The following is a 13,964-nucleotide window of genomic DNA, read 5'->3' as shown; positions in this document are numbered from 1 at the left end:
GTCACTGCTCCAGGCCCCCAGGCTATCGCCCACTAGGGGGCTGGCGCCTGTCCCTGCCCCCCATCGCCCGCTCATCAGCACAGAGCCTCTGTGGTTAAACCGGCGACACCCCGGCTTCCTGTGCCACTAACGGCCGGGGGGAGGGGGATCCTGCTACCGTAGACGGGGGGGGGGGGGCTCCTGGCTCAGCCCCCCAGCCACGCTGCTTTGCATCATGGGGGTTGTGCTGGGGAGATTCAGCCTGCCTGTCCCCCACACTGGCCCCAGGGAACTGGTTCACTCACTGGTGGGAAGCAGCACCCCCAGTGCCCACCCTGGGCTGGGCAAACCCCCAGAATCCATGTCCCATCACGGCTCACTCCTTAACCTCAGCCTGCCACCCCCTCCCCCGAAGAACCACTCTTCTCAGCCCCCCGTTGTACCCCACTGGAGAGCTGGCTCCCTTCTCCAGCTTCTCCCCCTGCCCCACCAGCTCTTTCAGTGCCCCCCACTCCCGACTTGCAGCCCCTTGCCATCCCAGCCCTGAGCTGCCCCTCCAGCTCTGCTAGTGCCCCCCACTCCCGACCTGCAGCCCCCTGCTATCCCAGCTATGCTCCCTAAACTCTGCTGGTGCCCCCCACTCCCGACCTGCAGCCCCCTGCTATCCCAGCTATGCTCCCTAAACTCTGCTGGTGACCCCCACTCCCGACCCACAGCCCCCTGCTATCCCAGCCCTGCCCCCTAAACTCTGCTGGTGCCCCTCACTCCCGACCTGCAGCCCCCTGCTTTCCCAGCCCTGAGCTGCCCCTCCAACTCTGCTGGTGCCCCCCACTTGTGACTCGCAGCCCCTGCTATCCCAGCCTTGCCCCCTAAACTCTGCAGGTGCCCCCCACTCCCGACCTGAAGCCCCCTGGTATCCCAAGCCTGCTCCCTAAACTCTGTTGGTGCCCCAGACTCCCGACCAGCAGCCCCCTGCTATACCAGCCCTGTCCGCTAAACTCTGCTGGTGCCCCCCACTCCCGATCCGCAGCCCTTTGCTGCTGTCCCCCACCACCTGGGTTTGGTGCTGAGTCTGCGGTGTCCCCACCTGATCCCTGTCCAATGAGCTGGGTCAGCGCTGGGAAGCGAGGGAGATGCAGAGTTAAGGAGCGAGGAGCGAGGTGGTATTGGCAGGGTGCCCTGGCACTGAGCCCGGCTGCTAGTTTGAACTGGTGCCAGCTGGCTTCTGGCATGCCGGGGCTTGCTCAGCGCGTCGGCGGGGTGGGGGAGGCAGCGCATGGCTGCCTGAGCTTGATCACGAGAGGCCTTATTGACGGGCAGCCAGGCCGAGCACCGGCGGCTAATGAAGCTGAAAGGGGCTGGGTACGCGTGGGGCTCATAACTCAGGCTTCCGGGAGGGCGCCTGCGCCAGGCTCGCTGGGCCCCCGGCTGCCATCCGCCCTGTTGCACTAGAGGGAAGCAGAGAGAGGGGCTCACAGTGCCCTGGGGGCTGGGTGGGAAGGGGCATGGGTCTGCGGGAAGTGGGGCAGGGGAAGATGGGGCTGCGGGCACCGTGGGTAAAGCTCTGGCATCTCACCGGCTTTGTTCACCAGTGAAACAAGTCTGGCGGGTCTCAGCGTGGGGCCCATTGGGGTGGGGCACGGTAGAGGGGCATTGGCGGAGGTGTGCGATGGGGCTGGCATCCGTCGGTCTCTCTCTGCAGCCCCAGGCTCGACCTTACTGCGCAGAGGGGCAGGATGGGGCCCCTGGATCTCGACAGAGCGCTGCATCCCCTGGCTTGGAATTTCCTGCCCCGGGCCCAGACCCCTCTGCTGGGCCCTACTGTGCCAGCTTCCCTGGAAGGCTCCGAGCCCTGGGCCAGAGGGGTGGGGTGTGGATGTGCCCCATGGCTGGGAGCCACCAGCAGCAGTGATGGGGAGAGGATGGCCTGGCCGAGGGCAGGGCCATGAGGCTGGCCGCGTGTGCCAGATGCCCGCCCCAGCGGAGGCAGGTGGGGCTGGTGACCCCAAGGGTAAGAGTAAGTCCACTGGACACCCCATAGAAACATCTAAAAAGGTGGCGGGAGGGATCCAGGCCAGGGCCAGACAGACACAGGTGGGGGCCGGGTCAGAGTCTGGGCTTTGTTCCCCCCTGCAGGGAGTTGTGCTGAGGATGAGCAGAGGGCTCCATCCCAGAGCTCCTGCTCCGTTCTGTGTGCTGGGGGCCTGAGGTGGAGACACTGAGCTGCCCTCGGGGTTCCCTGCTCCCACTAATTCGGGCTCAGGACACCTCGTCCCCATGAGGCTGCAGGCTGCATTCCCACGGGCAGTGCCTGTTGAGTTGGGTGTGGGCTGCACGACTGTGCATATGCCTGTGTGCTCGTGCGTGTATATATCTGTGTGAGGGTGTGCTCACGCGTGTGCATTTAGGCATGTATCCACACTTGAGCTGCGATCCCTCCGGTGCCACGTGCAGCTGGGTGAGCTCTGTGGCAGGGCGGCACGCTCAGGTTTCGGTGCATACCTCAGCCGCCTTTGAAGCGAGGGCCAGAGATGAGGTCTGGAGTTCTGAGCCACGTGCTGCAGGGAAACCTCTCCCCTCCCCCGCAGTTGTGTGTGTGCTCCCCCCTCCCCCCAGCCTGAGCCAAGACCTCTGAGGCTGGGCAGGTGCCACTCACACCCACGGCCCCTCTCTGAGCCACAGCCCAGCCTGGGGCGCTGCCCTGGGCCACTTGCTGGGGCTGGAAAGTGTGACTGGGGGGGCCCTGCCGTGGGGGAGGGCTGGATTTGACCCCTCAGTGCCCAGTGCAGGAGTCGCTGGTTGAGGCTGGGCTGGGCCAGGCGGGCAGAAGCTCTGTCTGGATCTCCTGGTTCCTCGACTGCCCCAGTGCCCCCTTCACCTGTGGGCAGAGATGGGCGCACAGGTGTCCCGAGACAGGCACTGCTGCCAGCAGCAAGGGATTCTGAGTAACCGGAGAGTGCCTGGCTGAGGCCCCGTGGGGCTTGGTGAGCCGGAGCTCAGACCCCAGGCCCCCTCCCTCAGCCGCTCCCCCGCCTGCCTCCCGCAGAGGGCGAGGGGCCGGGCGCCTTGCAGACGAGGCGTGTGGCTGGGAGTCAGGGCTCCTGGGTTCTAGACAGTGCGTGACCTCGGGCAGGTCACGTCATCGCTCTGTGCCTTGGTGTCCCACGGCAGGGCGGGGTCAGAGAGCGGAGGAGCTCGGTGGGGATCCAGCACTACAGAGAGGTGCCAGGGAAGACACCTGGGGCCATGGAGGCTGCATCCCCCTCCCGGGAGACTGTGGGGGGCAGGCCTGGCCAGCGTGGGGGGCAGACCTGGCTAGTGTGGGGACAGACCTGGCCAGCGTGGGGGGCAGACCTGGCCAGCGTGGGGACAGACCGGGCCAGCATGGGGGGCAGACCTGGCTAATGTGGGGACAGACTAGGCCAGCGTAGGGGCAGACCTGGCCAGCGTGGGGGGGCAGACCTGGCCAGCGTGGGGGCAGACTGGGCCAGCGTAGGGGGCAGACCTGGCCAGCTTGGGGACAGACCTGGCCAGAGCTGCTGCCCCCTTCCCCCATTGCAGCAGGACATCCCTGGGGGATGCAGAGATTCAGGGCCTGACACAGCACAGAAGCCTGGCCGGACTCGGAGTGGGATGGGGAAAGACGTGGGGTGACGTCAGGAATTTACAGACTAATGTGACTGAAATGAGGGCCAGTAAAACTTTTAACAGGCGCCGATGACAGAGGTTCAGCTGCCGGTGTGCCCTGCCCTGCCGCATGCATAGCCCCAGGGTGCAGCGCGAGGTGAAGGTGCCGTTGCAGCGGGCAGAAGAGTGCCGTTGACCACGCAGTACTGGATGTTATCAAGGGTCGTTCTGGTCTGATGGGGGCCAAAGGGAAGAGCGGCCAGGGGTCAGCGGGGGGCTAACAGGCCTCAGGCTGGAGCAGCGCCGCAGAAAAGCAGCGTCGCTGTTAGCTCCCTGTGGAGGCTGGGCAGCCCTTCCATTGCTGTTTCCCGACTTCGCTGCTTTCTGGGCTCTGCGCTGTCCAGGTTTGGGTGCGGGCCGGGCTAGCCAGCTGCTGCTTTCGGGGTGTAACGGTTGAGATCCCTGTTCCTCCCTGGGTGATGGGGCTGTCACCATGCGGGGAGAGGGGGTGCTCCTGGCCTAGCAGTGAGGCCTGCTGTGTGCCCAAAGTCTAACAAGAACTGCCCAGATGCCTTGGCGGATCAGACAGCCCCCTTGCCAGGGCTAGCTGAGTGCTATGGCAGGGCTTGAGTGGTGCCAGGGGTTCGTGTGGGCACAGGCCCTGGTGCATGGAGAAATACCGGGTGCCCCGTGCTGGCCCGTTGGCCTGGGAGAGCACGGGGGAGGCGCACTGCAATCGGTGCTGAGGCACCGTCCAGCTTGCACGGGCAAGCGCACAGAAGCCAGCGAGCTGAGCACTCACATGCCAGGCCAGCTCACGCCCCTTCTTGTGAGGGCTGCCGGGAGTGCCGGGCAGATGCACCAAGGGGATCGGATGGGCTGGCACAGGGGGGCATTGTGCCATTGCAGGTGCACTGACCAGATCTGCCCCCGCCGTAAGACTGGCATGCAGGGGGTTGATTGAAACACAACGGGGCTGTGTCCTCTCTGCTGCTCCTGCCTTGCCTCCGTGTCACCCCAGTGTCTGCGCACAGTGGGGTGAACCCCCCTGTGGGGATGGGGGTTCGCGCGCAGGGGGCCCAGGTGCGAATGGCAGGGAAGGGCGTCACGGCACCGGAGCGTGAAGGCCCCAGGGCTATCTCACACCAGCCATAGCTGGGTGGGGAGGCACTGTCTGACTGCTAGCTCTGGGCCCCCCGTTCAGAGCCCAGACAGCAGCAACCCGCCAAGGGAGAAGGGCCAGGAGCCTGGCTTGTCCATGCAAGCTTTGGTGTTCCTGTGGCCTGGCTGGGGAGGTGCCCAGAGGCCAGGGGGACGGGCAGCCAGGCGAAGCCTTTCCACAGAAGAGTGCACCGGTGTGCGGGGGCGGGGGTACCATTTACCTGGTACCTGTGCTGTGCTCGTGATCTGCCTGCGCATCTCTGCCCCACCGCAGGACCGGCTCACTCGCTCCCTCTCTCTCCCCAGCTCCGGGGTACCCCAGGTTCTCGGGGAGTCTGGCCTCCACCTTTCTGCCCATGAGCCATTTGGATCACCATGGAAACAGCAACGTCCTCTATGGCCAGCATCGGTTCTACGAAAGCCAGAAAGCAGGTACCAGGAGGGGCTGGGGCAGGGCCCCCTAGCCTGGAGTCTGCACCCCAGCGGCCGGGCTCCTGGCCCCCAAGGCAATGGGCAGGGAGGGGACCAGCCGAGCCCAGGAGGGAAGAGGCAGGAAGCCACCTGCAGTTCTTGGCACAAACCTGTGCCCCGCTAGAGCTTCCTGCTGGGGATTTGGGCCGTTGACGCTGGTGGAGTGGGGCTGGTTACCCCAGCTGATGGGGAGACACCCCTGGTCCCTGTCTGGAGAGGCCTGCCCTGCCACGTGGCAAAGGAAGGGCCGAGCCCCCCTTGCCCGCTGGCCGTGGCAGGAGGGGGCGGCTCACAGGCCCATACCAGGGAGCCGGCCTGGGCAGTGCGGGCTGTGGATCGGTTTGCGATGCTCCAGCCTGGCCCGTAACCCTGCACTGGGACGGAGGAGCGAGGGATTTGGGCAACAGGCTGATTATTTTCAGCCACTTGGACCAAAAAGTGGGGAACTTCTGGCAGGGGGTGGGGGGTTTGGGGGGGCACGATTTGTGGAGCTGTTGGGGGGGATTAATGGAAGTGGCGGTTCTGGGTTGGGAAGATTGGGGGTGTTGGGGCAGGGAGGATTGTGAGACATGGGCTGGGATGAGGAGTGGATTGTGGGGCTGGGGGGGCTGGGAAGGAGGTTGGGGCAGGGGGGGTTCAGGGAGCTGGGAAGAAGGGTGCTGGGGCAGGGAGGATTGGGGGTCTGGGATGAGGGGGTCTGGGATGAGGGGAGGACTGGGGGTTGGGGGGGCTGGGATGAAGGGTGCTGGGGCAGGGAGGATTGTGAGATGGGGGCTGGGATAAGGGGAGAATTGTGGGGCTGTGGGGGCTGGGAAGAAGGGGGTTGGGCTGGGGAGGATTGTGGGCTGGGGGACTGGGATGAAGGGAAGACTGGGGGGCTGGCAGGGCTGGGATAAAGGGTGCTGGGGTGGGGAGGATTGGGGGGCTGGGATCAGGGGAAAACTGGGGGCCTGGCGGGGACTGAGATGAAGGGTCCTGGGGCAGGGAGGATTGTGGGGCTGGGATGAGGGGGACTAGGATGGGGAGGATTGGGAGGCTGGGATGAAGGGTGCTGGAGCGGGGAGGATTGTGGGGCTGGGATGAAGGGTGCTGGGGCGGGGAGGATTGTGGGGCTGGGATGAGGGGGACTAGGATGGGGAGGATTGGGAGGCTGGGATGAAGGGTGCTGGGGCGGGGAGGATTGTGGGGCTGGGATGAAGGGTGCTGTGGTGGGAGGATTGTGGGGCTGGGATAAAGGGTGCTGGGGCGGGGAGGATTGTGGGGCTGGGATGAAGGGTGCTGGGGCGGGGAGGATTGTGGGGCTGGGATGAAGGGTGCTGGGGCGGGGAGGATTGTGGGGCTGGGATGAAGGGTGCTGTGGTGGGAGGATTGTGGGGCTGGGATGAAGGGTGCTGGGGCGGGGAGGATTGTGGGGCTGGGGGGTTGGGATCAAGGGGACTGGAATAGGGAGGATTGGGGGGCTGGGATGAGGGGAAAACTGGGAGGTTGGCGGGGACTGAGATGAAGGGTCCTGGGGCGGGGAGGATTGGGGGGCTGGGATGAGGGGGACTAGGATGGGGAGGATTGGGAGGCTGGGATGAAGGGTGCTGGAGCGGGGAGGATTGTGGGGCTGGGATGAAGGGTGCTGTGGTGGGAGGATTGTGGGGCTGGGATGAAGGGTGCTGTGGTGGGAGGATTGTGGGGCTGGGGGGTTGGGATCAAGGGGACTGGAATAGGGAGGATTGGGGGGCTGGGATGAGGGGTGCTGGGGCAGGGAGGATTGGGGGGTTGGGGGGCTGGGATGAGGGGGACTGGGGACAGGAGGCTGCGGGACGGGGGTGCTGCCACAGCGGGCTGTAGCATTGCTGAGGTGACTGTCATGGCGCTGAGACGTCAGGTGCCTCCTGTGGGCGATGCTGAGGGCTGGTGCGCAGAGCGGGGTCAGTGGGGCCTGGTGGTGGGCGAGTGCTGGGGAGGAAGCCAGCGTCCGGCCCGCTGGGGCTGTGTCCCGGGCCCTGCGGGGAGGCGGGCGCCCATCGCTGCAGAAGGCCCCGCGCTCACCGGCTGCGTTTACCCCCCAGATAACTTCTACCTGCGGAACCTGCCGGCCCAGCCCACCCTGCTGTCAGCCAACCACAACTTCCCCACCATTGCCCGAGCCGCCCCCGGCCACCCCATCGGGTCCTGCAGCCGTGACCGCGAGGCCAGCCATGGGCAGAAGAGCCACAAGGAATACGACCGCTACCTGCTGGCCAAGGAGAAGGCGGGCAAGGGGGAGGCCAAGGAGAGGCCAGCGGAGGAGGACGTGAAGGAGCAGCACAAGCTGGTGCTGCCCATGACCCCAGAGGGGCACTGCAAGGACGGGGTCCACCAGAGAAGCTCATGCGAGAACCGGGCCAAGCACCTCAGCTCCTGCCTACTGAACTCCAAAATGCTCAATGGCGACGCCCACAAGGCCGTGCTGCCCAGCTGCACAGGGGGCGCCCTGCCCCGCCACGCCGGCATGGCCCAGGGCCGCTGCCCCAAGGACATGCTGCGGTCGGAGCGGGAGCTGGCTCCCCACGAGTCGCCCCAGCCCTACAGCGAGTGCCTGGAGCGGCGCCAGATGCTGCACCACTCGGTTTCCTACACCGTCCCGTCCAGCCTGCCCGCCATCCCGCCCCCGCTCAGCACCTCGGCCGCCACCTTCCCCTGCCTGCAGCTCCACTCCAGCCCCGACGGGCTGTGCCCCTTGCAGGACAAAGCCGGGCGGGAGCTGAAGATCACCGGGGCCACGTTCGTGCCCTCGGTGGGACACTTGACTGACAAGAGCAGGTCATTCCAGGTGGCGTCTGAGGCCTGCAGCCTGGAGCGCGGCGAGGCCAAGGAAAGGCACGAGATGGGCTCGGAGCACACGGGCGCCTATGGGAACTCCTTTCACCATCTCAAGGCAGAGGGCAAGGTGGAGCGGAGGCTGGAGTGGGCGCAGAGCTCCAACGCCCGGCTGAAAGGCCTGGAATACCTGAACAGTGCCGGCTCCGAGGCCCCCTTCCCCAGCCTGCCCCCAGCGCCCAAGGGCTGCCTGGAGAAAGGCAGCTACTTTGAGATGGCACCGTCTCAGGACTGCTCCCGTGCCAGCCACCAGGACGCCCTGTGCATCAAACTCAGCCAGTCCTGCTGCACTTTAGACAAGGGCTCCAAGGAGTGCCAGGGCCAGAGCGGGCAGAAAGTGGCACGGATACGGCACCAGCAGCACGTCCCCCCAGAGCTGGAACTGGCGGGGAGTGGCTCTGAGGCCAGGAGGAAGGCGATGGGCTACAATGGAGCCCCTCTGGCCCCCTGGGGCGTGCAGGGGCAGGGCTCGGCCATGCCCATGGGCGAGGAGAGGAAGAGCTCCTACCTCGACCCCTTCAGCACCAGTTTGCAGCAGGCTGCGCTGATGACTCAGGGCTCAGTTTTGAGCCAGGACATGCAGAGCCCCCCCGATGAGGTGTCGGCCATGAAGAACCTGCTGAAATACAGCAACCAAGCACTTATCGTGGGCCAGAAGGCCCCTTTCGTGGGGCTGGGTGCCATCAAGGGCAGCTGCGCCCAGCAGGACGGGAAGTTCCAGGCAGGGAAAGGGCAGCCAGAGCTGGAGCGGCCGGACTGCGCCCGCAGCAGAGACCACGAGCTGGCCCACGGGGAGGGCGAGGTGCGGCAGCCGCCTGTGGGAATTGCCGTGGCAGTGGCACGACAGAAGGACACGCTGAGCCGGCCGGAGCCCTCGTACGGCGCCAACTCCGGCCGGCAGAGCCGGGCGACCATGGGCCTGAAAGGTAACGGGGCCAGACCGGCCGCGCCACCCCGGGCAGGAGGCCATCTGTGGGGATGGGCAGCCCCATGCCTGGGAGGAGCAGCAGCGGTGGGTGGCGTCCGCAGGGCTGGCGGGGGGAGGGCGCTTCCCAGAACCCCCCACAGCTCTGCTGGTGCTCCTTGGTCCCGACCCACAGCCCCTGCTAGCCCAGCGCTGTCCCCCAAAGCCCTGCCGGTGCCCCTCGGTCCTGACCCACAGTCCCTGCTAGCTCAGCCCTTCCCTCCACAGCCCTGCCAGTGCCCCTCGGTCCCGACCCACAGCCCCTGCTAACCCAGCGCTGCCCCCCAAAGCCCTGCCGGTGCCCCTCAATCCCATCCTTCAGCCACACCCTCAGTTTCCCAGCCCTGTGCAATGTCCTGTGGAGAGCGCACGTCAGCCCCAGCTAGGGGGTGAGATGGGCACAGGCAGGGGCAGGCTGAGACCCACGGGATGAACACGGGAGTCCAGGGCTAGAGGCAGGTGCCCGTTCTGCACCCCATGAGTGGGGAGGTTCAGGATCCTGTCCCTCACGTCTCTCTGTCTCATCTCCCTTCTGTGGGGCGTCCTGTAGCCGGCTCAGCACGACCCATGCACGTCATCGACCTGGAGGCGGAGGAGGAGCGGAGCCGCCTGTGCGAGGAGCGGCTGGGGATCACGGGCCGAGACCTTCTTCTCCAGTAAGGAGCCAGCGCACCCTGGCACACGCTGGCAGAAGAGTCAGACTGCCTGGCCTCCCCCACCCCCTCCGGGGCAGCCCGGATCCCACGTCCCCGATATTTCTCTGCCCTGGGTCTTAAACGGGCCCCCAAGGCCTCTGGGTCTGGGCTGGAGCGGGGCCAGTAATGGGCTGGGTGGGTGCCAGAGGGGGGCCAGGCTGCACCAGTCTCTAGCGTCATTCTACCAACCTCAGGCCCAATTCTGAATATTGCAGAGCGCTGGCAGCCCTTGCTGGGGCCCAAGGGTGCTCAGCGCCCCAGGATTGGGCCCAGTCACAGCTGCGAGGAACAAGGGGAGGAGGCAGCAATCTCAGAGCTGGACACAAACCTGTCACTCCCAGATCCTGCAGCTCCAGGGCCAGGCAGCGCAGGCCATGGGTGCAGGGCACCAGGACACCTGCGTTCTGCTCCCAGCTCTGCCATGGGTGTGGCCTTGGGTGGGCGTCTATCGGTCCACCCATATCCCATCTGTAGAGTAGGGGTGGGGTGGACCCTCCCTGGGAAGCGCTTTGCCCCTGGGATGTGCATGGAGCCCAGCGCATACCTTTGGCTCAGGGCCCAGCGTGGGACTCACCTGGCAGCTGGCCCAGGGAAGGCGCCTCGAGCTGGTCCTGTTCTGGCTGACAAGGCAGAGGGAGCCCAGAGCCGGCTGGACAAGTGGCCGCTGTGATGTGTGCCTGGAACCATGCCTAGGGGCAGCCAGGTCCCCGTGTTGTCACCAGGCACCTTATCTCTGTTTCCAGTGATGGGGGCAGCTGTGGGCAGAGGTGGGGAGCAATGGTCACGGTCAGTACAGACGGCTCCAGGGTGGCCCCTCTCACCCTGATCTGCGTCTCCCCTTCGCTTTGCAGGGAGAACAAGGACCTCGTGGACTTCGCCAGGATCCACCCATCCAGCGGCTGCCCGGGAGACCTCACCCCCCACCTCATGATCGCAGGCAGCTCCTCCCTCCAGGCCGGCCAGTTGGGAGGGGACCCTGCAGCCCACACACACCCGGCCCATGCGCACTGGCTGCCCCGGACGCGCAGCCCCTCCATCTGGATGGGGGGGCACTCGTACGGTCAGTGCAGGGCGTGGCCAGCTGGCTGCTGCTGGGGAGACGGGCCCCCAGAAAAGCACAGCTCCAGCTGCTGCGGCAGCCGGCCCCGGGCTTCGCTCCAGCTCTTTGGGTGAATCTATGAACAGGATTGGGCCTGTCTGGGCCCGGGCATCGCAGGGGCTGGGCATGCTGCCAGCCACGCACCTCTGGTGAAGCCCCTCAGTCCCCTACTGCACCCACCCTGGCCTCCTGTATGCAGGCACTGTGGATCGGCGCCGGGGCTTGCTGGGGTTAGACGCCTCAAGACTCCTCCGGCTCCTGCTCTTAACACTGCTCCCAGCAGCCGTGGTCTGGGCGTCCCAGCTGCCGCATGGAGCCTGGCGCGTGGCCCGTGGGCTCACTGCCCAGCCCGGTTCTGTCACTGACAAGTCCCTGGGTCTGGCCATGGAGCCAGCGCTGGGAAGGTGCCTCCGGTGACCCCAGCTCCCATGACCCTTGTGTGTTTGTTCCCTCCGCAGGCATCAGCCACCCGGCCTTGCATCAGAACCTGCCGCCCGGCTTCCCAGCTTCCATGCCCAGCACCATGCAGTCCGTGTTCCCCCTTCCCCAGGACCCCCCAGCGCAGCTCGTCATCCTGCCCACGGAGCCGTCAGCCCACAGCGCCCCGCATACGCTGGGTAAGGGCAGCTGCCAGGGTAGACGCTGCCCCTTGCAGAGGGTGGGCCCAGCGCCTGGCCCCCTGGCTGGCTTTGACCCTCTCGCCTGGATTCCCTCGGCAAAAGCTGGTCAGGGAGGGGGGCATGGCAGGGCTGAGCCGGGTGTCCCCTTCCCCTGGCCCAGGGCGAGGGGCTGCGGCCGCTGAGCTGACCCCATGCTCTCTTCGGCAGCTGATGTTATGGACCAGGCCTCGCTGTGGCCGCCCATGTACCCGGGCCGGGGCCCCAGCTCCCACCTGCAGCACGCGGGCCAGCTCCCCGTCTACTCACGGTCGCAGTTCCTCCGGCAGCAGGAGCTCTACGCCCTGCAGCAGCAGCAGCGGGCGGCCCAGGCGCTGGAGCTGCAGAGGCAGTCGCAGATCCAGGTCAGGGGCAGGGGGCTGGGGGCAAGGGGGGGTTCAGAGGAGGGTGGTGCCGGTACACTGCCCCTCCCAGCCCCTGGCAGCCTCACACGTGGGGAGCCGGCACTGGGCAAGCCGGGCTGGGGCCATCTGGTCTCTCCGCGATGGGTGTCGAGCTAGGGCATGAGGCCAGTTTGTCTGGGGTATGGGGCTGGTCCCTGGGGCTGACCTCTCTGGGCTGTGGGGCTGGGCCCTGGGGATGACCTGTCTGGGGTGTGGGGCTGGGCCCTGGGGCTGACCTCTCTGGGCTGTGGGGCTGGGCCCTGGGGATGACCTGTCTGGGGTGTGGGGCTGGGCCCTGGGGATGACCTGTCTGGGGTGTGGGGCTGGGCCCTGGGGATGACCTCTCTGGGCTGTGGGGCTGGGCCCTGGGGATGACCTGTCTGGGGTGTGGGGCTGGGCCCTGGGGATGACCTCTCTGGGGTGTGGGGCTGGGCCTGGGGCTGACCTGTCTGGGATGTGGGGCAGGATCCTGGGACTGACCTCTCTGGGGTGTGGGGCAAGACCCTGGGGCTGACCTGTCTGGGGTGTAGGGCTGGGCCCTGGGGCTGACCTCTCTGGGGTGTGGGGCTGGGCCCTGGGGATGACCTGTCTGGGGTGTGGGGCAGGATCCTGGGACTGACCTCTCTGGGGTGTGGGGCAAGACCCTGGGGCTGACCTGTCTGGGGTGTAGGGCTGGGCCCTGGGGATGACCTGTCTGGGGTGTGGGGCAAGACCCTGGGGCTGACCTGTCTGGGGTGTAGGGCTGGGCCCTGGGGCTGACCTGTCCGGGGTATGGGGCTGGGACCTGGGGCTGACCTCTCTGGGGTTGGGCCATGGGACTGACCTCTCTGGGGTGTGGGTGGGGCTGGGACTAGGCCCCGGGGTGACCCGTCTGGGGCTTGGGGCTGGGCCCTGTGTGACCTGTCCAGGGCTAGGCAGTGAGGCTGACCTGTCTGTGTCCTTGCCCCGCAGCGGAAGGCAGAGGAGCAGCCTGCCGAGCTGGAGGAGCCAGGCCCCGAGAAGCCCCTCAAGCCGTCCCACAAACCAGTTGCCTTAACGCCCCCCACCAAGGGCCTCTCCTCGCCGGCCCCCTGCCCTGCCAAGCTCTCCCCCTGCTGCCACTCGCCCGCCCTGCGGCACCCGTCAAAATGCCCCTCGGCGCATCCTGCCACCCCCTGCACTTTACCTGTCTGCCCGGCGCCCAGCTCGGCCATTGCCCCACGCTCCCCGCCCGCCAGCCCCAGCCCCTTGCCCAGCTCCAAGGGCAACGAAGCAGAAGACAAGCAGGTGGAGGGGCAACCGCCCCGGGGCTACCCCAAGTCGCTGGAGCCAGGTGGGGATCGCGCCGGGGCTGGGGTGGATGGGAGTCAGAGAAGTGCCGGGGCCTGAGCCCTAAGACAGATCGTGGGGCCAGCCCCCGATTCGTGTGTCTCAGGGCAGTCCTGTGAGGTGGGAAGATGGGGTCTCTGGCTGTGGGGCGGGGGGAGGCCATGCTGAGGGCCTGCCCCAGCCCTGGGCAGAAGGATTCAGCCTTGTCCGGACTGCAGCTGGGCACCGTGGGGACGAGGCCAGTGGAGTGAGGGGAGCTCAGGGCCACTGCGGGCAAGATGAGGCGCCTGGGTGGCCCTGGTTCTCCGTGCTGGGATGGGGGAGGAGGGTTGACAGCCCTGATAGTGGGAGAGAAGCCGAAGGGGGCATGTGGGGCATCACGAGGCCAGAGCCTCCCCGTCCCGTGCGGCCCGCCATGAGTGACCCAGTGCTAGGGCAGGCACAGGGGCTGGAGCTGATAGGCATCCGCTAGGGATCTGGCCCCAGGAATCCACCAGGTGCTTGTGGGGCTGTATGCGCGTCCTGTTGCCTGAGCTGCTCCCTGTGCCAGCCGAGCTGCCCGCTGGCCCTGCCAGCCCTCAGACAAGGGCATTTAACTCCGCTGGCATTGCCGCCAGCGTTTACATTGGAACCGTGTGTTGGACGTAGCATCTGGTCCCAGGGTTGCCACGGGGATGCCCGCCAGCAGGGTTAATGGGGCACGGTGCCTGTGCTGAGCCAGCTCCCCTTCCCCAGCACCGGCTAAGCCCT

At 66.7% G+C, this 13,964-nt stretch overlaps 1 protein-coding gene across 7 annotated transcripts in view; it reads left to right on the top strand.

Moving 5' to 3' along the window:
- The window catches only part of BAHCC1 (BAH domain and coiled-coil containing 1), an 85,907-nt gene that overhangs the window by 47,567 nt on the left and 24,376 nt on the right, over nt 1-13,964 (top strand). For all 7 annotated transcript variants that reach the window (XM_050921435.1, XM_050921436.1, XM_050921438.1 and 4 more), the window contains 7 exons: nt 5,074-5,199; nt 7,299-9,014; nt 9,603-9,708; nt 10,599-10,807; nt 11,305-11,463; nt 11,674-11,867; nt 12,858-13,218. In XM_050921435.1, the coding sequence (XP_050777392.1) occupies nt 5,074-5,199; nt 7,299-9,014; nt 9,603-9,708; nt 10,599-10,807; nt 11,305-11,463; nt 11,674-11,867; nt 12,858-13,218 (2,871 nt within the window). The remainder of the gene's footprint in view (nt 1-5,073; nt 5,200-7,298; nt 9,015-9,602; nt 9,709-10,598; nt 10,808-11,304; nt 11,464-11,673; nt 11,868-12,857; nt 13,219-13,964) is intronic.

This window comes from Gopherus flavomarginatus, chromosome 12 (assembly GCF_025201925.1).
Source record: "Gopherus flavomarginatus isolate rGopFla2 chromosome 12, rGopFla2.mat.asm, whole genome shotgun sequence".
Taxonomy (NCBI): domain Eukaryota; kingdom Metazoa; phylum Chordata; order Testudines; family Testudinidae; genus Gopherus; species Gopherus flavomarginatus.
This window is presented reverse-complemented; position numbering and strand designations above follow the sequence as displayed.